The sequence below is a fragment of the Anomalospiza imberbis genome, chromosome 4 (assembly GCF_031753505.1).
Source record: "Anomalospiza imberbis isolate Cuckoo-Finch-1a 21T00152 chromosome 4, ASM3175350v1, whole genome shotgun sequence".
NCBI classification, from domain to species: domain Eukaryota; kingdom Metazoa; phylum Chordata; class Aves; order Passeriformes; family Viduidae; genus Anomalospiza; species Anomalospiza imberbis.
In genome coordinates this window covers 26,928,635-26,951,945 of record NC_089684.1, presented here as the reverse complement: position 1 = coordinate 26,951,945, position 23,311 = coordinate 26,928,635, and the positions used below count along the sequence as shown (strand labels likewise).

Sequence of the window (23,311 nt, the reverse complement as noted above, 5' to 3'; positions counted from 1 at the left end):
AGTCATTTGATGGCTATTTCTACCCTAAAGAGGATGTGTATTAGGTTTTTGGTCTGGTGCTCCCAACACACCTGCTGTTATCCAGCATCTACAATGGGAAATCTCAGCTGGGGGAATAAGGGGCACATAAATGTAATCACCATATAATGTCTTGGAGTGATTCCTTTGGAAAAGGCCTGAGCCCTGCTGGAAGAATGATGTAGGAGAAGCTATATTGCCAGTGACTCCTCTGAATTTGTTTCACAAATGAAAAGCCTGAATTTCTAATGCTTCTTGCCAAGTACCTTTCTTGTACCACGGTGAAATGTGATAAGTGTAAAATATGTGACTGTCTCTGGGTGAGGCTGGTGTGTGTGCATCGCTGGCTCCAGTCCTTGCTGCTGTCAGAGGCGGTGCAGTGCGCTTTGGGCTTGCTCCATGGCTAGTTTGCTCTGACAGAGATGCTATGTGCTTGGTCTTACAGCCATTATGTTACCTGAACAATTTTAAAGCATTAGTAAAAGAGGCACACAGGGAGAAATATGTGTCCTTGGAAACTTTAAGAGTGAATAAAACTGTAAGGGTTTGGGTATTCTAGAATGTAGGGCAATTGATTTATTAGGGAGGATGAAAGATAAGGTGGATAGTGTATATATATATGACAAAAAAGTGGCATCTGTAGCACCAACAGAGTCAGTGAATGCATTTAGATCAATGGAAAGACCAGTGAATAAAACCATTGATCAGGTGGTCTTTATCACAGGCAAGTATCTGACTCCCTTGTCATAGATTGTATCACCACAACACCACCTGATAAATTCTGAATAATGTGTTGGGCTGACTGCAGGAATTTAGCTTCTGTCAAAAACCATGCTGCAGAAAGATAACAGAAGCTGTTGAAATTATAACCATTTGAGTATTTTGTATTTCTCATGAGGAAATTTCAAAAGATTCTACCAACTATTGGTCCATATGATAATTTCCTCCGAGTTCCTATCCTAATGTTTAAAGCATCCTTAATTTACAACTTAAACAACATTTATTGTCCTAATTGTGGTCTATTTATCTTCAAATGAACTATATGAAACATGGAATTTCTTGACTCTGCATTTTAATCCATTTCCCTGGAAACTTGCATTATGGCTGAACTATTATTATTATTATGGATTTTAAAATTTGAAGTGTAAAATAATGTCACCATACCCAAGTTATTCTGCTTGTACTGTACTAAAGACTGGAAATCACATTAGTGCCACATAAGTGGCATTACTTAGATATGCTCTTCCTGGAAGATTGACTTTAAAAATGTTCCACAAAATAAGTGAGTATATAAAAATTGATATCAGTTTACACTAGTAAATTTATTAGCTAATTTATACATATTTTGTTTTTCAAAAAAGTAAAATAAAACAACATAATTAAGCCTGATGGCTAGAGAATGTATGCCAGGAATATGGAAATCTCAGTTCTGTTCCCAGCTATCTGATCAGCTCATTACTTTTTGTGAGTGAGGGCACTTAACTTTCTGGACCTCATTTTCTGCAGCTGTGATGTTGAGTTAATAATGTTAGTCCAGCGATTTGCAAATTAATTTTGGATCTTTTGGGCTGAAATATAAAATAAGAAGAGATAATCCCATCTGCTATCACCAGAGAAAATATTTACAAAATTGCCACCTTTGTGAAGTTTTTTTTATATGTATACCAGTCATAAATGTCAGATGACATTTGTTGGAACTTAGAATTTGATTGTGTTTTGAAATTGTTTTTATTTTTTAAGTGCTGCAAAAATGTAGTATCACCATTGCCTTTAGTAGTAAGATTTCCATGGTTGAAGATCTGTGTAATTGGTAAAAAAAAAACCAAAACAAAAACAAACAAAAAAAATCCCAACCTAAAAATCAGTTTTATCAAACCTGGTTAATTTTGTAACCATTAAAAACCCCTAATTAATTTCACAGCTGACAATCTCTGTATTGTCTTTATACTGTTGTTTTATGTAGTTCTAAAATATTCCTCTAGAATTTTTAGCCCTGGGCGTTTAAAAATTATGTTAATTATACAGCATAATATATTTTATATTAACACCAGCCCCTGCCACTCTTCAGAAATCTTTTATGAAGCCAGTCACCACCTTCAGCAATGGGTCCCACACTGCACGAAGCAGGTAAGAGTCACTGCAGATGATTAGGCTTTGGTACAGCTGGTACAGAATAAAGAAAGAAAAAAATTGTTATGCAATCATCCAAATGATCATGTTCTGTGATTCACTCACATCCTTTACTTTCCTTTTTCTCCCTTCTCTAGCTCAAGAACAGCAATCAGTTATACACAGCAACCAGGCTGAAAGCAGCAGAACTGTTGGTGAGAGGACACCAGGAGTTCTTCAGGACCCCAGTGGGAGAGGTCAGTTGTTAAAATTGCTCTCACCTTTACCCAGTCACTGAGATCATTGCAAAAACAATTTGAGGAAAAGCTCTGCCTACTGAAGGGACTTGAATGCAATGTCAATTTCTATCAGTCATGGTGCAGTGGTTTGCTCTTCTGATAAAGATGGGCAGATACTGAATTTTAATGTACCAGCAGGTTAGAAATAACAGCGGGTTTTGTGCCTAAATTAAAACCAGGGAAGCATTTGGTATGGAAATATTTTAATTATGTTATTGAATGCAATAAATTAATTAATAGAAAGAAAAATAAAATTAAAGGAAAAAAAAAGCCAAAAACCCCAGCCCAAATACAGAAGTAGTACAGACTAGCATTGCACATAGAAGAAAATGTAATGAAGTTATTGACTACCTGAATACGTGATTATTGCTACGTATTTTCTTACAAATATTGGTTCTTTATTCAAAATCAGTTCAAAGATGTTTCAAACCTTAACAAGGGCAGCTCAGGCATGTTTTAAGCTATTATGTCCAGGATGATCAAATAACTAAGAAACATAGTGAGAGTTTAAACATTTATACCAGCGATGCTTGAGAGTATTTCTTATTGCCTTATACATTTGCTCATTATTGTGTTTACTTTATATAATCTGGATATTATGTTTTTGGAATATGATGTCAGTGATGCCTCACAGAAGTATGTACAGACAAATGGGAATTGTAAGAGCTGGTCAGTAACAAAAAAGATTTATTTTTTTGAGAACCTATAGAGAATCTATGTTAGGTGACTGCTGTGTGAAAAGCTTCTCCATGTTTTGGTTGCTATTTGCTAGAAGCTTTGTTCTGGGAGAAATCCTGTGATGTTTGCCATTTTAGGAGGCATCACCGCACTGTCAGCTACACTTGCTGTGACATGAATGGTGGCCATTTCTCATGGGGATAAAACCTTGTTGCTCCAGTGTCTTGGGGTCAGGTCAGAGTTTGGGGCTCCAAGGGCAGTGAGTGTCCTGGTTGATGGCAGCTTTGTCTTGGAGAAATACTGAAATGTTCACAATTTTTGGAGGCAGCAAGTGACTTTGACCATGTGTGCCTGGTCTCAATTGGTGGCCCTTTTCTACTTTTCATACTGAGGAGCCAAAAAATGGCCATGATGTAAAGGAGTGTTTCATGGAAGTATATTCCTTGAACTTTTTTTACTACCTTCCTTTTCTTTTGAATCTATTGATGCTTGTTTTTGTCTACACTGGCTTTTTGTATAACCATCATCTATTCCACGCTGTGGTGTTGTTGTCACTCACCTATTAGCCTATATCCAGAAACATTCTCCTGAAGCAAATAAATAAGTCAGGTTATATTCTCAGGTTAGTGTTTTGCAGTTTTAAATACCTTCTTTTGGGCTGTAATGCATGCTGAGAGAACAGGATGTCACAATTAAGATTGCTACAGAGATTTATGGGGATTTTACACATGCATGTGCTTATATGCATGTATGTGCTTTATTTTAGATCTTAACAGGAAGAAAAAGGGAAAGATTGAATCTGGCATGGAGATCTAGAGTGGTATTTTTGAAAGGGGTTTTAGGCTGTTGTACCTTGGTGGTACTGTGTGAGCAACCAAGTCTCTCAGGGCTGGAGGGAGGAGGATGTTTAGTAAAGCAGACAGGGCCTATTATGAAGAAGTGAGCTTGATCAATAGAGCACTGAGACCTTCTGCTTCTGTTAGTAGGAATTATGCTCTCAGAAATAAATCTGAAATTGGAATCTCTAGCCTCCATGTTAATTGCTTTTCAAATTATTTTTAAATCAAATTGGGTCAGTCTAGAAAGAGTGATATACCTGTTCTGGCTGTCAACCTTGCGAACACAGCCTGGGGCCAGGCCTGACTGCTGTGGTCTGTCATTCCATCAGCACCTGCTATGGCTCTACAAGCCAAATTCTGCTCCTAGCTCCCACTTTGCAGACGTACTACTTGCAGGCATAAAACCTTACTTTCAGGTTCATCTAACTTCTCTTCCTCCCTCAGTGGGGGCTGATAGAACCAAGCTAAAAAAAAGCATTTCACCCTGCAGGTTAGTTACCAGTTTGGGTGACTGTGTGTGAGCCGCTAATGAATTCAAATCCTTTTCTCATAGTAACAATTCAAGCACAAGTGTCCAGACCTGTTTGTCTCTCATAAAGCTGTATTATGAAGACAAAGGTCTATCAATGGCCTTTCTTTCCAGTACCAGTCAGAAGAATTGTCAGAGTCTAAACGAGGTGGTTAAGTTAGAAATAATTTAGTGTCTGTGTAAGTAGATACCTTGGGTAGAGAATACAACTGGAGATCCTAACATCCTAACCTAAAAGCGCCTTACTCTCCAGGCTGTTAATATTATGGCCTTTACAAGCAACATGACTCTACAGGAGAGCATTCTCACGAATGTTGGACTGCTTCATCTGCATCTGTACCTATCTTTACATCCCAGAATTAAAAAAAAATACAAATCATCAGAACAATATGCCCTTTTGCATATAACTTGCTTGGAGTTTTTGGAGCCTTTGGACCCCTGTACTTGGACAGGATTTCTGATTAGAACTGTTTGCTGCCATAGGAATAGACACTGGTGCTGTAATGAAAAGTGACAAAAGATCAACAGCAATACTGTAAACTTACACTTGTAAATATTTGTATGAAATGCTAAAGAATCTCACCCATAGCAGTTTATTAAGTCATAGTATAGCCCAGATCATTTGGGATAATCTATCATATGCTTAACATGGGTATTTAGGCTGAATGGTTGAAGGAGATTTTCTAGCTTTGCTTACAGGAATTCAAACATCTAATTTTGTCAGCATCTTCTGAAAATACCAGACTAAGTTTGATACCCGTCAAACTCAGATGGCTGGCTGAAGCCATGTGGTGTCCTAGTTTTCAACATCAAGGCATCCTTCACCATTACCTATCTTAAAAGCATTCATCTAGGCCTTTTTATTCCTGAGGGGATTTCAAGTGTCAAGAACAATTTGGGCAGGTTTTAAAACAAACTTGACTTTGTAGGTTAAGCTTCTATTTTTAATAATAGACTAATCATTATTCCAAAGTAATTTATCTATTAGCTGTTTTTCCGCCTTGCTGCTGTGTTGAACAAGTCTTTATTTTGACCCTAACAATGGAAAGATAATGTATTCCTTCCGACACAAGCCTAGCAAACGCATGAAGCTGTGTTATAAATGGTGAGTAAAAATGTATGCTTTTGTGATTGTTTTAAAGGACTAAATGAGAGTTAACTGAATACCCTGTAGGGTGCTAGGTGGAGGAAGAATGGCATTATGTTGATTAAAATAAGCTTACCATTCAGAATACTCTTGTAGAATCATAAACACTTTATAACGGATACATATGCTTTAGTAATTAGTAACTGCTGTGCTGCTGAATCTCACTAATACATGATACATGACAAAAATCAAGATGATTCATTCAAAACTAAAAATTCAGAAAATTTTCACCCCACTTTTAGCTAATGTCTCTCAGTCAATTATACCTTCTTCTATTTATTCACTAAACGATGTTTATCAATACTTTTTTGGGATTTTTTTTCTCATTTTGTTTCCTGACCAAGCACTTTTTGAAAAAATGAATGAGAAGATTAGCAGTCAGGAGATGAAACTGACTTTTCTACAGAAGAAGGTTGACAGCATTGCTGCTGCGATGAATGATGTGAGCAAGATGCTTTCTTCTCTGGAAGGCAAAATCAATGAAGATAAGGGCAGAGACTTCCAGTCTTTTCTAAAAGGTAAGAAAAATAAATTAATGTAATCACTCACCCTGTTAGAGGTGCCAGGGGAAAAAAGGCTTAAAATCTTCATAGATTGTTCTATTCTATTACTCAACACTTGTTGGGAGAACTCATTTTTAAAATTTAATTTCATAAGAGAGGAATTTATTTCAACATTCACTATGGTGTCTTTCATAATGACAAAAAATTATATTCTTGGGTGCTTCATCATCTACATGGCAGCTTAAGCCACTAACAAGGCGTTTTCATTTACTTAGAGCATCTGCAAATATTCTTATGTCTGTTTTTGTTTATCTGGCAGCTGCTAAAAGATATAATATTTGTTTTGCTACCGAGTCTAACCAATGTTTTTAATACATAATTCACACAGGACTAACTGTAAGAAATTATGTGGTGGTTTATAGTACAGCAAACATTCTGCTGAATAATTTGTCCCTGATTGTATTACGCTATCTTTGATAAACACCTGTACTCATGTTCAGTATATGAGAAAGACACAGTGATCAGGAACTTGGCCAGTTCCTCACCAGCAGTATTATGCATCCATTTGTTGTGAATCCTGCAGCAAGATCTGTGTGTTACCCAGCTTGAAAATGCTGTTTAACAAGCAGATTCAGACTTCAGGTTTCATTTCCTCAATGTGCAATATTTTTCTCATTTTTCAGGAATATTGCCCAAACCATATTTTACACTTAAGAATCCAGATGACTTTTCTACTATTTAAAAATAGAACAGAGGTTCTGGAGCTCCTTACATTGAGATAAAACTGAACAAAACAAGAAATGGTTTTGTATCTCCCTCAGGTTTATCAAGTCGTGTCCCATTTCTTGTATTTTCAGTCCTCTGTCTCCCGAGCTATTCCTGCAACATGCTAGATGGCTCTCTTGTATGCAAGTTCATTCCATCTCTTGATTGGTGACCTGCTTTCACCTCTCCACATATTGCTAGATGGCATTCTTGACCTTTGGGTGCACACTTGATCTGTCTTTGAATATTTTCTATTTCTCTTCTGCTGTCTCCTCATTTTTTTTTTTTTTTTCTCTATTTCTCTTGTTCTAGCTGTCATTTTCATGCTAGTCTAAGAGGTGTTTTTCAGCATCCTGTGTTTCTGTTTCGGCACTCCCTGTGTTTCAGGGTCTAAGTCTTAATTAAAATCTGCTGACCAAAACCCTCCTTCTTTGAAAATGCACTTCAAGCCTTTATTGGTTTTACCTGTAATGTTTTATATTATACCTGCTCAGAAAAAATCTCCAGCTGATATCCCTCTTTTTGATTTATCTTCTCAATTGATCTCCTAATCAAGGAAATATAGCACCAATGAAAAAGATGCTATCAACTACATTCTTTGGCTCTAATTATGAGCATTCCAACACAGGTTAATCTTGGCTTCTACATAGGTAAACAGCAGGAATGAGGAAAGGCGGGGAGAAAGAAAAGTATAGTGTGTCTGTTGGCTTTTATGTACAATGGCAGATGGCAACTGCAGTTTCTGTCCAGGAAATATCAGTCAGTTACAAATGCATAAACAGCATACTGAAGTAGCTGGACCTGAAAGGATCTCCCATACTATCCACTGTAACACTGGGCATTCTACCTTGCTACAAATTACTCTTAGAAGCTCACCTGAAGCAAACGACAACTTTCCCAGTACCATTGCCATCCTGAAGCAATCTGCTTTTGAAGCACAGATAAGTCTTTATGCTATTCAGGCATTTTCCTTCTTCACCTACTTTTCCATTTTCTTCCTTTGGTGCCAAGTCCTTTTCTCACAGTCCATACATCACCTTTTTTCTTATCACAGAAGTTTTAAAGTTCTGCCCAGCTTTGTATCAGGGTTTGTTAGAAGTGAGGTCTGGTTCTGTGACAAAACAACTCAATACAGTTTAAAAAGTCTTTAATTCTTGGTTTCATCTATGACTTCAGTGACACAAACATGTCATTTGCTGATAGAGGGCAACACTCACTGGAGTAACTGATATGCTCCTCTGTTTAGTTAATGAAACCTGTTGTGATTTTTAAAAATTGCTTTCAGCACTCAGGAAGCTGTTTTCATTTGTCACTTAGGGAAAATAACTTTGTGCTCTTTTTAATTTAAAAAACTCTGCTTACTTCCTGCTACTATTTTATTCCTCCAGTAACTCCATATTTAATACATACATTTCCTCTTCATAATTAAAATGTACATTCCTTTCAAAATGAACTCAGTAATGGAGTGTTAATCACTTCCAAGTCAGAAATGTCATTTGCAGCTGCATATATAACCTCAATTCAGTCTCCTGTGTACATAAATTTATTTTGCACATTATTCTTCAAATAATTGAAACTGCAAAGAGGGTATATGTTGACACAGAATAATAGCACCCTTTGGTTTTCAGCCAGGAAGCTAAAATTAAAATTTATAATCTCATAAAAAGTGCAAGAGATCTTTAACATTCACAGAAAGTTTAGACCTTTCTATTTCAAAATGAGCAACAGAGAAATTGAGTTACATCCATGAGTGCACACATGTATTTGCAGCTCAAGCTTAACAATATACCCAGTTGTCACCAAGTTTGGGTCAGGTCTTTGTGCGCACAAGTGTGCTCCCACAGCTCCTGCTGCACTTTGCTTACCAGCTACCCAGTTGTCCTAGCCAGAAAGCAGGGTTGAGAGAAATCCAAAGCTGTCTGGTTTAGCAGGCTCCACACTCCCCTGGGAAGGGGAAAGCCTGAAAACCAGAGCTGAGCTCCATGCTACACTCACTATCCAACTGCACGGGGCTGGAATAGCAGAAAGTGAGGCTGGCACCTTCTTGGCTGTCACAGAAAGAAAAGGTCGATATAGACCCTCTGGAATGCCTTTCACAGATCAGTGGTCTGTTATCAAGATTTGTTGCTGAGATGAACAAATTTAATTGATTCCTCACAGAAAGTTTAGAGTAACCCTGGTTCTTTCCACAGCAATTAATTTTTTCTTCACAGCTCATTGTGTATCTTGGAGCACAGAATACTTTTCATAATCAGAAAGTAACCTGACCAAATCATCCCTTTGGAATAGTTTTTCTACATGTCTTGGCTTTTCCTCTCAGCTGCCAGGACACCTTTATTCTCAGATATTTCAGTGTGCACATGCACGTACATGAATAGGCACACGTATCTGACTAGTCATTGACTTGCTCTTTAGGTAGTTAAAAGGAAGATAATAAAGGTAATCTCAGTATTATCACTGTTTATTATACTTTATGTAAAATTGCTAGGACATTTGGGACCTCAGGTGACAATAATGGAGTTTGATTCTTAGGAAACTTCATGCTAGATTTCTGATGTGGCTCTTTCCTGGGCTAGTAAACTTGGGTCTAATTTCCTGGTGATTTACTGTATTTGCTGAGAATGTGCCTTCAAATAAGTTTTGAAGACATGCCTCAGTGTTTTAGAGATTAAGAAATAAATTCCAGGTTTTAGAATTAATTGAGAATAAAATGGAAAAAGGAAACAGATAATTTCTGCCTTTATCAATACAGTTTTAGTCAGAGAACCTGTGGTCATTGAGGCATTGTAGAGGTTGAAGAGTTTAATCATTATATCACAGTCTGGCTGCAAATGTTCACAGGGTTTATGAAAATTGTGCAAAAAATGCTTCAGTGTTTTAGTTGGACAGAGAAGCTATCTTTGAAGAATAAATTAATTAAATTCCTTCTATTCTCACACCAGAGCAGAACTACTGCTCTAATTGACTGAAATATGTTATGCAGAACTCTTTTATGCCTGTCTTGACCTCTCTAAGGCTATATGGGAAACATTTTCACAGAATTCACACATTCACTTCTGCCTAGTGCTTTTCAGGATCAGAATTCCTAGGAGCTATTTAAGGAGTTGTAGTATGCAAGAATTAAGTTTCTACCTTTAAAATGCCCGCATCTTGCAGCAGTTGTTGTGTTACTAACTTTAGCTATTCAACAAGGTTATTTTTTTTATTTTGCTTCTTTCTCACAATAGTGTGTTACATCATCACCTAGTACATGCAATACAGTAGGAAGGTAGTAATCTCTGCTTTCATTTCTTGACCATCATCTTGTAAAACACATTTTTTTTGCCTTACTTTCCTGGTGGAGAAAGGACACATCATATTTTATGAGCAAGCCACAAAAGCACACAGATCTCTCCCTTTCAGTGCTCAGAAACAGCTTAGGTAAGAGGTCAAAGCTGGTACTACATGTAGAGTTTGAGTTTGTCCTTTCAAAATACCAGCAAAAGTTCCACTGATTTCAGTTGAAACAGGGATGAATCCTCAAACACTATAGCTGTATATAAACTCTAAGCATCCTCTACATTCTTCAGCTATACATTTTACTCTATATGTGAGTAAATTGGGGCAGGGATGTGTGTTTTTCCGCTGTGCAGCACTGTGTTGGCTCACATTGTGGGGAAAACTTGGATGTTACTAATGCGGTTGATTTGATTGTTTCCATATTTCTCCTTTCTCCCAAAGGTCTCAAATCCAGAAGTATCAATGACTTAGTTAAAGATGTAGTTGGAGAACGCTTTCAAGTATTTCAAGGTGAAATGCAAGAGAGCATGGCTCAAATTTTCAAGACTATGTCTAGCATGTCAGGTGACCTTGAAAATACAAAAGAACTAGTCAAGCATCTGAATGAAACCCAAAATAAATTTGCTCAGGAGAAAGATAGTGGGCCAACAGAGCTTGACATGCTGGAGCTGAAGAGTCATGTGGTGCAGATGAGAGAGGAAATGGCCCTCACTTGTGAGAAGCCTGTGAAAGCTTTACAAGAAAAGCAGAAGTCCTTGGAAGTTAACTTGGAGCATCAACAGTCAGTAAGCACAGTTTATTATCAATCTTTAAATAGGACCCTGACTGAAATGAAAGATGCTCATGAACAACTGTTATCAGCTGAACAGTCTTCAAGACAAAACCTTCCCTCTGCAGATCAAATAATGGAGTACAATGTTACAGAGTACATGATCACACTGCATGAGAAAGTAAAGAGACAAGGCATGATGGTGCTGGAGATCTATGATGACTTAAGAGTGCAAGATAGCAAGATCAGTAATCTCAGTGTTGCGCTGGAAATTCAGAGAGGCTCTGTTCTGGGGGTCTGTGATGACATGTTGTCAGAGAGCAGGACAGATTTCCAAGCACAGCTGGCAGCAGTCCGAGAGAGTGTGATTGTTCTAAACAAGAGCCTCTCTGATGTGCTCCTTCCATTGGGCAATAAGATGGACAGAATGAATGAGCAAATTAATGACTTGTGCTATGATATGGAGATCCTACAACCCTTGATTGAACAAGGTGTACCTTTTAGTCTAACTTCAGAGTATGAGCAACAAATCCAAGCTAAAGAATTGAAAGAGAAACTTGAAAACCTCACTGTTGTCATTGACGGAATGAGTTCTGCAATGAAGGAACTTTTCAAAACTCAGGAAGGACTTAAAAATGAATCTCAGGCTTATCAGGAACTGTTTGAGAGTCGTGTTAATGAATGCTCCATGGAAATAGAGGATGGATTAAACAAGACCATGATAGTAGTAAACAGTGCTATCGATTCTATTCAAGATAATTATGTACAGAAAGACATGCTACATGCTCTAAGAAATGTGACTGAAGTTTGTTGTGGCAGAGCTGAGGAACTTGACAGCCTCCTGGCATTTATTCCCCAGTTCCAACAGCTGAATGAATCCCTTCAGTCACTGCTTTATAACAAGAGATACAAAATTAATTCACAAGTAGCACCATCTCTTTCTGATCTTCCCTACAAGGAGTCTGACAAAGGCATCCTGCACAATTTCAGTAGAGTTTTCTCTATTTTAAATGATACATCATCAAAAGTGGAAAAGCAGCAGCAAGATATCAACCACCTGGAAGAAAAATTATTTGACTCTGTGGAGGGTTCAAAGGACCATGAGGTTCGCCTTCTGAATGTAGAGTCAAAAATTTCCAAGTTTTTGGCAAACAACTGCATCTCACTAAAAAATACCAAAGCTGCCTTAACAGAGAAAGAACACATGGTCTCACTTCAGCTCCAGGCACTGAGTTCCAGGATCAAGGCCCTGGAAGCCAAGTCGATCCGTTTCTCAAATGTCATTCCACTTGTGAACAAGACTGCTCATGAGGCCTGGGGGCTGTGCCAGGACACCAACAAGAGCATCCAGAAAGTGAACACAAGCATACCTGTGCTAATTAAATTGGCTCAGCCAGATATCCCCCTGCTGCAGAGAGGCCTCAAGGAGCTCATTGAATCTGTGCTTGAAGTAAAAGCAGGAACTATTTTGACAAATTTAACCCAATATGTCGACATATCGATGGTAAATGCAATGAACAATATCACCAAACTTCAGAAGCAGCCAAAACCAGTTATAAAGAAACCCTCTCCAGCAAAAAAAGTGGCAGGAAATGCTACCATGAGCCTGTCAAGCCGAAGCCAGAGAAACACGGATAATGCAATAGATCCAGGTAATGCATTTTACTCTGCTAAAAATCAAGGTATATTTTATAAAGATAATGTAACCATTGTGATGAACTGGGTGGCAGAACTTGACTGAGAATAAAAAGTCTAAAGATGGCTGTAAAGAGTGTTTCAGAGGATTCTGAGATTAGTCTCTTTCTTACCATAGAATTTATTTTGCATATGAGATTTTGCACTCAATTTAACTTAATAGATCCCCGTCTGATCAGTTTAAGATATATATACATGCACACACACTCAGCTGAGAACCTGACCTTTGAAAAGTTACAGTTTTGACAAAATCTAAATAACAAGAATTTTATGCCTGCATCTCGATTAGCAATTTCAGTAGAACAAAATGTATGCAAGCTGGGAGAGAAACATGGAGTTGCATCAGTACTTTGCATCAGTACAGTGTCAGCAGGGATGAAAGGTATCAAAAACCTGAAGCAAGTGAACAAAAATGACTGTAATGAGGCTTTTGCTGGCTCCTTCAGGACTTCATTGAGAAGTGCAGTGACAGCAGTGTGTTCCTGAAAAAGCAGGAATCCAGCCAATAAAGTAAATTTGGCTCCAGTCCACCTGGAGAGCAGCTCAGCTAAGCAGGAGCTGCCATTCTTAAAAGGGAAATTTTGAGTTTGATCTGCTTCTGAACTTAAATTCAAATGCCATCATGTGAAATGAGTTATGAATGAATTCAGAGAAGTACAAACTTGTAAGGTGTGACTTCTGCAATCACACTTGAGTGAAAATCACAAACACAAGATAATGTTTTATGGAAATATAGATTCTGGCACAATACAGAAAATGAAGAGTGGATGAGTGACTCGAAATACTGAGATGATTCTAATTCACATTAAAATTAAGGTTTCTTAATAACAGAGTCAAGTCCAGATACCCTTGAAGATCCAGACCTGAATATTTTCTGTAAAATGCTCTTAAATTTTATAACATTTCTAAACCAATACTTGGTCCCTATTGCAAGCAGATGTAGAGATAGTAAGAGCTATTACTCTTGTTCATGTTCTAAGGCCATGGGTAATTTTCTTTTCACTTTCCATGCTTTTTCCTTCCTTTCCAATTTAATTGCTCATCTCTTCCCATCCTAGGGACTGTGTTTCTCAATGATCAATGGAAAGGATCCTTTTTAAAGCCATAATCCCATGAGCAGCTTGGTTTCTGATGAAAGTCATCCCCACTGAAGGATTTCAGTCCTTGGTTATCTATTCAGTTAGAGAAAGGACACAGCTACCAGAGGAGCAATCACACTTAAAAAGGCACAAAGTAATTTGAATATTTTGCTATTCAAAATTGCAATTCTTTCTTAGTCATTTTTGGTTTATATCTGTTACTGGCACTGCACAGGATGGAAATTCAAAATCTTTATTCAAAATTGAAATAAGGAGAAAACGAGAGTTATCTTTGATCCTTCCCACACCATGTACTTTGTTGGAAAGTATCTCTAGTGCTACCTGCCTGGGAAGGTGTCACCTGGTCTGGTTTTCACTCCATATTGATGAATTAATATCTTTCCCATTTATTATTTATACTCAATTTTAACAAATAACTTGCTTGATAGCATTGGATATACTCACTTGCAGAAAGTGCAGTTCTTTGCAGATGTGGAGAAGCCTTATTTTTATATGATGTTTCTACATAGCAATGGTTATGCTGACTTTTCCATTGGTAATGAGATTTTGTACTTAACAAATTTCATGCCTAGCAAAGACATACATTATATTTCTGTAAGTTAAAGAAGCAAGACCATTACCCTAATTAACAAATATCCATCTTCTGCCTGGGTGGATTTTACTTCTCCCTGAAAGCTTTTTGTCGCAAGTTCTAGGACACCAGCAGAGATTTATGCTGCCTTGACTAAAATTTCTAGAAGAAATTCAAAGGCATAATTGGCTAATTATAAAATATATTTAATCTGAGATTGCCTTTTTCAACCTAAAAAAAAAATCTAGAAAGAGGTGAATGACAATTTTCATTTACTCCAATATGTTCAATATTTGAACCTACTCTAAGAGATTAGGAGTTTAACTGGCTTTAATGTGTTCAGAATTTGACCCTGAGGTAACACTTTCTAAAGCAATTAGTTGAAATCAGAAGAAAACAATGTGAGTTTGCATTGCATATGCAGGGACATAAAACTTTGCAGACTTCCCAAATTGTGGAATAAAGTTAAGAAAAGTTCTACGTCAAATAGAGGCTGCAATAACTGTATGAGGGTTGAAAGCACCAACACTTCACCTGACACTGACTGTAACAGCAACCCAAGATGGATAAAAAAGTTATTGTCTTAAGACAGCTTCATTATCTAAGAGGAGACAACAACATTAAAAAATATTTTTTTTTAATATACATACACACACAGTATGTATAATATACACACACTAAGTCTTAATTAGTGTGGGGTTTGGGTTGTGACTGGTCCTACTTTCCAATGCACTGTTCTCCTGCAGAAATGAGTGATGCAGTGTGAGGGTAGTTTAGCTCATTTCCCATTTTCCTGTTGCTATAAGTACTGCTCTCGAGGGAATCTAGAGGCTGCTGTGCTTTCCAAATGTGAATGTACTCTATTGTTGCATGTCTTGTATTAGTTGTGGGTTTTGCTTTATTCAGATTATGACACCCTCCCATCAACATGAATAACTGAGAGGCAAGGTGTGTTATATTTATGCTTTAAAACAGTCCACCTGTGTGAGAGGTAATTTCAATTCATTCTCACTTTCTTTGTCTTATTTCTGATTTTGTTTTCACAAGATTTCTAATTCCTATCAGAAATGCAAGCTTCCTTTGTTGCTTTATCATTCAAGCCATAATTTCAAGTGAAATATTAACCTTTTCTAGTGCTTTCCATCTTGTGTTATAATTGCACAAATGAGATGGTTATTCCAGTTCAGCTTGGTGACATATACTTCAAATTTGCATATTTACTCTTTAGACTAATGGGTTAATGAAGCTGTTGTGTTTTTAATTTGGTGAGTCTAAAATCATCACACAGGAATAATTAGATACCTCTGCTTAACAGAGAAACAGAGTTGCTAGAGTCCAAGTAGCTCAGATTAGCCCCGATACTCCGCTTCACCCAAAACTGGAGGGAGCAGCCCTCTCCTCCTTGCTTTTTGCCCACTATCAGCCTGAGGGTGCTAAGACAGAGATGATTAATAACTATAGGCTGGCAACCAGTTTGACCCTGTGTGAGCAGGGTGTTTTAGTAGATCCCCAGGCTCTTCCAGTCTCCTAGGGCTTCCTGAGAAGCAGGTACTGATAACTGAATATTGAGAATATGTTTTTAGGTTACCTCCTGGTCAGAAAAATTTCCATGCCGAACTACTGGAGTCAATCTCTTCCATAAGGAGACCATTAAATTGCTGCATATTTGTTTTGCTTCTAAAAAACCCCGGTAGATACTGACAGAGCTTCATTATTTGTTTGAGATTTGTTTGCCCAGCATTGGCAGTCTATTTCCCAAAAGAGCTTCTGGCTGTCTACCTTCCCTAAGAGTAGCAAAACTGAGCATTAACTGGCACTCCTCATTACTACCATACCAAGTGTAATTAGCAACTACATTTTATTCTCTGCTAGTAATAGTGACAATTTAAGCCTTTAATTTATAGTCTCTCTCTCTTTGACTGATCTGCACTACTAAGGTGTGAAACATTAATTAACAACAAAATATTTGTTTTAATAGGGGACCTGTTCCTAATCTGAACCCTCTGGTATCTTTACTCCAAGGAGATAAATTCAGACATGGTTTCTCAGGGCCCTCTTCAGCAAAAAAAGAGAAAATACTGGGCAGAGGAGCAGCTTCAGCAAGAAATGACTGCAGAAAGATGCTATTGTAGCATAGTTACATGGAGATTATTGGCACAGTGGAGATCTGCAGAATTTGCCTCTTGCTCTGAAAATCCTAATTTGACTCAAACCCGACACAACTTCTCCTATTCTAGCAAATGGAGGAGTTTCCCAGTTGCTGTTAAGCAGTGCTTCACAGAGAAGGTTAATTTAATGTTGCTAAAGCTGTCTGAATTTTAATTAACTCCAAGGTTAAGTTTGGGCAGAATCACCCCACAGCAGACTTCCAAAATGCTAGTCTCAATCTCATTATCGTTTCCTTTTAGTGATATTTTTCCTGTTTCTTGGGTTTACTTCTTGATAAGTAGAGGCTAATTAACAGAAAGACTACTGTGTTCTTACAGGAAACTTTTGTGTTTTGGGAGCATGACACAGTCAGCACAATCGGCTGTTTTCCTTCCTTTTCTGCTTTCCTTTGGTACTTGGTAAATATGTGGCCGCTTGGTAAATATCAGTAAAATGTTGTGGGTGCTTGGTGAATGTGAGTGAAAAATAACTTCAATGAAGGATGTAGCAAACGATTATCTGGGAAGAAAACCATTATTTTCTCATGTCCAGTTGCCTGTGCTGTGACCCCAGTCATGAGAGTCCTAAATTGCTGTATTTCAGGCATTAAAGAATAGACATTATATGTGAAAAGAATGACTGTTGTGTTTATAAATCCATATGCTATATTAGAGTAAATTTAAATGTGTACAATGTGCCTCAGCATTCTGCTCACTGCACTAAAATATCACACAGAAACAGTTTGCCTTAATTGAGCAGTCTCTGAAATATCTGGTTGGGAAAATGAAGATAACGCTGAAATGACTGAAATATCTATGTGAAATCCAGGTCAGCATTTTCCTGGCAATAACTAGATGCTGTTATGCAAGACTTTTTCAGTTCCTACCTGCCAACCTAGATTTACCATAACAGGACTGTGGGGAGTTCTCTTTCCAGAGTTCTGCTGGTAATTCCTGGGAAAGAAAAGGGTTGTTTTCGAAAACATCTGACTTTTATTTGACCAGACCAAGAGAAAACAAAAACATGTGGTTTGGGAATGCTTTGTGTTCAGAATTTTTCATAGCAATATTTATTTTTTTAATGTGACCTGAATTTTCTCCCTGCAAAACACTGCTATGACAGCACATTATTCAATTACACTCACTAATTACTCTCAGAGCTCAGCAGCACTGGCCTGACAGATTTCTCTGTATTGGCTGAGTTTAATTTGGCCAGCTCATACCTAATTGGCAACAGAGGCAAGGATATCCTCAGTGAGGGTGCTCTGCAAAGCCACCTGTTTGGTGTAGTTTTTCTTGCTTGCACTCCAAAACTTCTACAACAACCTTGAAAGATATACTGGAATTAGGGACTTAAATATGGACAAGTACTAGAAGTGGCTGGGATAGCATTTAGGACCTTTCATCACCAGGAGCCTGGCTCTCCTGCAATGTTTGTCACGTGCCTGGGTGAAAAATGTCATAGACAAGACAGTCCAACCGGTACACCAGCAGTACAAAATCTCTTCTGGTGCACCCAATGGTAAGATGGCTCAGTCCAAAAAGAACAGCCTGATCAAACTTCTTTGGAGATTCTTCTTTCTTACTGCATGTACCTGACCCTCTGAGACCAGCAGAATTCAGAATTTACAGGTAATCTTGAATACCTTGGAGGGTAGCTGCAGGTATGCTGTGTTCAGGTAGAAAGGGAGGATGGACAAGAACTGAAGTTGGCCTTCACAAAGAACTTCAGCAGAAATGGTGAATTGACAAAGAGCCTTTCCAAAATACTGCATACTTAGGAAGTGTCACTGTTATGATATTACAGCTGAGGCTGTTGGTTTCGCTCCTCTCTTTCGCAGGGCAGTTTTCAGCGTGTGTTAGCTCCCCATGCCAGAATGGAGGAACCTGTGTCAATGACAGACAGAGTTTTGTCTGTGCCTGTCGCCACCCCTTTGGAGGAGTCAACTGTAGTGTGAAGCTGGTGAACGACAACTCCCTGAGTGTTGGCAAGTACAGAATTTAGCAGTGCAATACAGGATCAGTCCAGGCCTCTGCCCCAGGGCCTAATTACAGAGCATTTGCTGGTCAGAGGTCTCACATTTCACTTTAATGAGTGACAACTCAAGCAGCAGAGTCCTGTGTTTTGGTGCTGAAGACATCAATTCCCATGGGTGACTCGTGATCTCTTTTCTTAATATGACCAGATGATGGGATTAAATTGGTTTGGGACCTGTGATAATAGCTGGAAAGCTCCCTGATGAAATGTGCAGAGTGGGAGGATATGCAGTAGATTTGTTTGAACATAATGTCATGGATTTTGAAGGGGGAGGTAAAATCACATCACTGGGAAATACTATCTTCAATGCAGCCACAAATGTTCTATAAATACCAATAGCTACCAGAATGTGTGGGACTGTGCCCTCAAGGAGACATTTTAGGCCTGCCTCTGGCTTCCATCAACAAAGGATGCAGCCCTTGAAAGATTTCAAAAGGAAAAAAAAAAAAAGTGAAAATTATGCTTATTCGACATAATAAATACAATAAATAATTTACACCCAGGCCACATGGAATGTGAGTTTTATGAATCTTTAGCAGTCATTTAGCTGATTTTTACTCATGACAGCATATGAATAGTGAATTAAATAATTTGTACAGAAGCAGAGAATGATAGTGTACAGGCTCAGCTTGAAGAGAAACCCATATTCTTTTATCCCCTCATTTAACATCATGAATGCTAAACCTCCTCACTGTCTAAGATTTGTGCTGAAAATCTTGGCTTCAGCTCACTTACATGAACAGTGAAAGAGATCCTGGAGTGGGGAAACTAGGAGGGGGGTGTAGGGTGGAAAGAAAGCTCCCTTAATGATAACATAGTATAGACAAACATAAAGTTCCCTTGCTGTTGCTAATTTTTTCTCTGGTGCATAAACCTAGCACTAATTGTGAAGAAAATTACTTTTTATATAAAATGATGTGTTTATACAGGAATACTGTGTTTCAGTTGCTCAAGTTCTGTCATCCACAGGATGATGTGACATCAGAAAATCTGCATTTGGTCTTCTGGCTGGTCCAAGTTGCCTTTCTACAATGTAACATCACTTAAATTTTTTCTTTATTTCTTTCCAGATTTTTCAAAAGGATCATACAGATATGCACCAATGGTGGCTTTTTTTGCTTCTCACACATATGGAATGACAACTCCAGGACCCATCAGATTTAACAATCTGGATGTCAACTACGGCACCTCATTTGCCCCAGCAACTGGGAAGTTCCATGTTCCATACCTGGGGGTCTATGTTTTTGAATATACCATTGAATCATTCAGTCCACGTGCCTCTGGCTATCTGGTCATTGATGGAATAGACAAACTCACCTTTCAGGCTGAAAATATTAATAACAACAAGTACACTGACAGAGTAATTACTGGAAATGCTTTATTAGAGTTAAATTACGGTCAGGAAGTCTGGCTCAGACTGGCAGCTGGCTCTATACCAGCCAAGTATCCACCAGTAACTACATTCAGCGGTTACTTGTTGTATCGTACCTAAGTCAGTCCTAAATGTGAGCTGTTAGTCAAATGAAGCAACCTGCAGATGAATTTAGTTTTGCACTTAAATACTTTGCTTCTTTAGGGGCACTAAGCTTCCCATGTAATGGCTTTTCTAGTGCCGGTCCTCTTTGGGTGTAGCCACGTGCACGACCCCAAGGAGTCCACAGGTTGGAGATGGGGGAAAACAAAGCATCTTCCTCATATTAATATGACTGGGAAGAACAAAACTAATGCTGTTCTGCTATTACATTGCATAGACATACTTACACGAGATTGCTGAGAATCACTTCTCAAGAGAAAGCTTGATTTAATCATTCCCTTACATGCTGACTGCAAATCAAAAGTGTTGGATAGATTTTGATGACTCAGAGGCTGGATTATTACTTAGCTCATTGTATCAATTGATAATTGTGTGTATATATTCTGTTTGGAAAAAATATATTTCTTTTCCATTTAGCCTACCACTATTCACTGCATATTTTGATATGGCAATATTTAATTAATTCATTATTTTTTAATGTAACTCAGTATGAGTATGAGATAAACTAGGTAACAGTATGAGACAAACTAGGTTTTTTTGATCTGGCAGCAAAAAAAAAAAAACCACAAAAGGAGTACATTCAGATTGGAAATAAATTATTTTTTGCAGTTTAATTAGTCATAGGACAAACACCATAATGGATTTGGTGGATTCTCTCTGCTGCTTGGAATATTTAAACCACGACTAGGTTTTCCTTGCGTGATATGTTTTAAGCAAACATTGTTATATTGGCTTCACACGGATTTTAGCATTTGACCTATAAAGTACACAAGATTAAATTATATAACTAAAGTATTTTCTAAGTTTGAGTTCTATAAATCTATGATATTGTTTGTTTCTGCATTATATTCACTAACTACTGAGGCAAGATAAAAATAGCTTCAGTCTGCATGTGATTTTTCAAGCACCAATCCAATAAAGAAATATTTTAAATTGATGTCTGACTGCCTGAAAAAAAGCCTTCCATGATTTTATTCTTATTCTTTACAAAGTCCCAGACTGCTGCAGTTTCTTGATATCCTACCCCCTAGTGTGACTGGCCAGGTTTGTTTCTGGTTATTGCCTCTGTTAATGATATTTGACCAGGTTTTTCTGTGTCTCTGTGTTTGTCTCACTCCCTTTTCTTAAAAGCTGGAAAAATCTAACTATGATCTATGCCAATCTATAGAAGCATAGAATATTTTGGAGCTCCCTGAATTATTTTGTTTTCCACCATCAGGAACTTTTCTTGAAAACACAAGTCTCTTCTTAGTATTACTTAATGTACCTTAGAATATCTTACGATGAATGTCTGTGAAATGACTGAGTTCTTGCCATGCTGTATGTGGATAAGAGAATCCACAATATCCTCCCTCAGATGCATAAATGTGCATTTTGTTGTTCGAAACAGAAATGAGCATTCCCCAGCAGAAGCAGAGGTGCTGAAGCGTGTGCATGTGCCTCTAGGTGCTGGCTACCTGAACTACAAAAATGTGCAGCACTCACGAGTATAGCTTCAGGGGGCATCTTATCATGGCTTGTGGTTAAGGACAGCAATTAAGAATGCATGAAAGTTTCCCATCCAAGCCTTTTTTTTTTTTTTTTTTTTGAGGTTTTTCTGAGGCTAGAAATCCTTTCTTCTTTGTAATTAATGGGTTCTTAATGTACCATGGACCCTGAATGAGTGTGCTACAGAGCTTTCTCCTGTTGCATACCACAATTTTTCTGTAAACACTCAAATCTTTGATATGGCACTAATTCAGCCTACTGTATCACTAAATGTTATCAAATATAATGAACACAAGCCTCACTCCCTCCTTGTATGATGTTGTCATTTTAATGTACTTAGTCCTCTTTATTCCTGCTGTGTTTATGGCTAAATGGCATGAAAATTACTCCGAAGATGAAATTTAAATGATCCACCGGAGTCTGCATCTCTGTTTTAATGTGACTTTCTTTGTCCTTGCAGCCCTTCTCTCTAAATCCTTCAAGCTGGGTCCTTATCTTCACAGGCACTGTTTTACCCCAGCAATCAGATAATTTCTGTGTCATTGTACTGCTTTTCTTTCCTCTTTTCTCCCCCTTGTTTTTTCTCCTCTCACAAAACAACAGATTCACTGGGGTAAGGTAAGAATTCTGATAAACACCACATATGTATGAGTAACACTTAGAAGACTAACTTCCCTAATAGAAATAGGACTGAAACAAATTATCATTTTACTATTGAAAACATGGGGAAAAATAATACTTTAAAATGATGATAAATGTATGCTTCCCTTTTTATGCTGTTTAACAATCCATTCAAATATTTCTTCAGATGTCTTCAAACTAATTATAGTTGACTTTGTCTATTTTTAAAAACTAAAATGCAGACTGTTCACTGTGAAGGTAGTTTTGTATCAATCACTGAAGCTTATTTATGGGCTTGTGACTGTACTTGAGCCGGCTCAACTCACAACACAAACCACTGAAAAATAAATGAGGATCAATAAAATCACCCATCTACCCATTATACAGAATAGGAAGCAATCAGCCTGGAATCCCAAGAGAACTTTTTAGGCATCAACCAGGATAGGTGGTTCCTGAGGCACTTTGTCGCCCCTCTGTTATCATCTTCATGTTGATTTGCATTCCCTAATGACACCAGGCAGCAAATCTGAATGCTCATCTCTGCCCGCAGCCCTTGTGAGGGACCACAAAGCCATCCTGAGCCTTTGTACTTCAGAGTGAACAGTGTTCTCTTTATTTGGTTGACTTAATAACCATGGTAATATTTTGTCTGGTCTGGCTCTGACAAGCCCATCCAATGTACTCCAGAGTTTGTTTTATCATTTCCGCACCTATACCAAGGGAGCTACAGCTGAACTCAGCCCCTGATGCACTTGGGATTCACACTAAGACCAGTGGCTGGTTTTCCTCACATGACATTTCTAGCTGCATAGCCAGCACAACTCCTGCCAAGCTCTCCTGCTAATCCAGGCCTGCCTGGGTCTGTCTCGTGGGTATTGCTGTCTGTCCCTACATCTGGGATGTTTTTGTTCAATTATTTTTTTTTCTCTGCAATAATAACATCAACAATGGCAGCAAGCAGGAGCAAAACATTATTTCTGAATTCAGGCAGTGATTGAAAGTGGCTATTAGGAGCAACACTGCAGCTAAATCCCACCAAAATCAGTGGGTACCTCGTGATTAAGTACCTTTGACTGTGGGATAAGAAGTGCATTGAGGCAATTGCAAAACAGAATCTACCTAGCAGCTCAATTGGGCAGGTGTGTGGGAGAGTGCAAAACAAAATAAGACAGCACACAAGCA

The 23,311-nt window shown here is 38.0% G+C and overlaps 1 protein-coding gene across 2 annotated transcripts in view; it reads left to right on the top strand.

Moving 5' to 3' along the window:
- The window catches only part of MMRN1 (multimerin 1), a 40,604-nt gene extending 18,790 nt beyond the window's left edge, over positions 1 to 21,814 (top strand). The window contains exons 4-8 of one of the 2 annotated variants that reach the window (XM_068187588.1): positions 2,286 to 2,384; positions 5,964 to 6,137; positions 10,608 to 12,587; positions 18,290 to 18,436; positions 19,557 to 20,498. In XM_068187588.1, coding sequence (XP_068043689.1) covers positions 2,286 to 2,384; positions 5,964 to 6,137; positions 10,608 to 12,587; positions 18,290 to 18,436; positions 19,557 to 19,978 — 2,822 coding nt within the window. In that variant the 3' untranslated portion in view covers positions 19,979 to 20,498. Of the gene's footprint in view, positions 1 to 2,285; positions 2,385 to 5,963; positions 6,138 to 10,607; positions 12,588 to 18,289; positions 18,437 to 19,556; positions 20,499 to 21,611 lie in introns of those variants that run through there. The other variant, XM_068187589.1, reaches the window with a different exon arrangement.
- Positions 21,815 to 23,311: the final 1,497 nt, after the last annotated feature.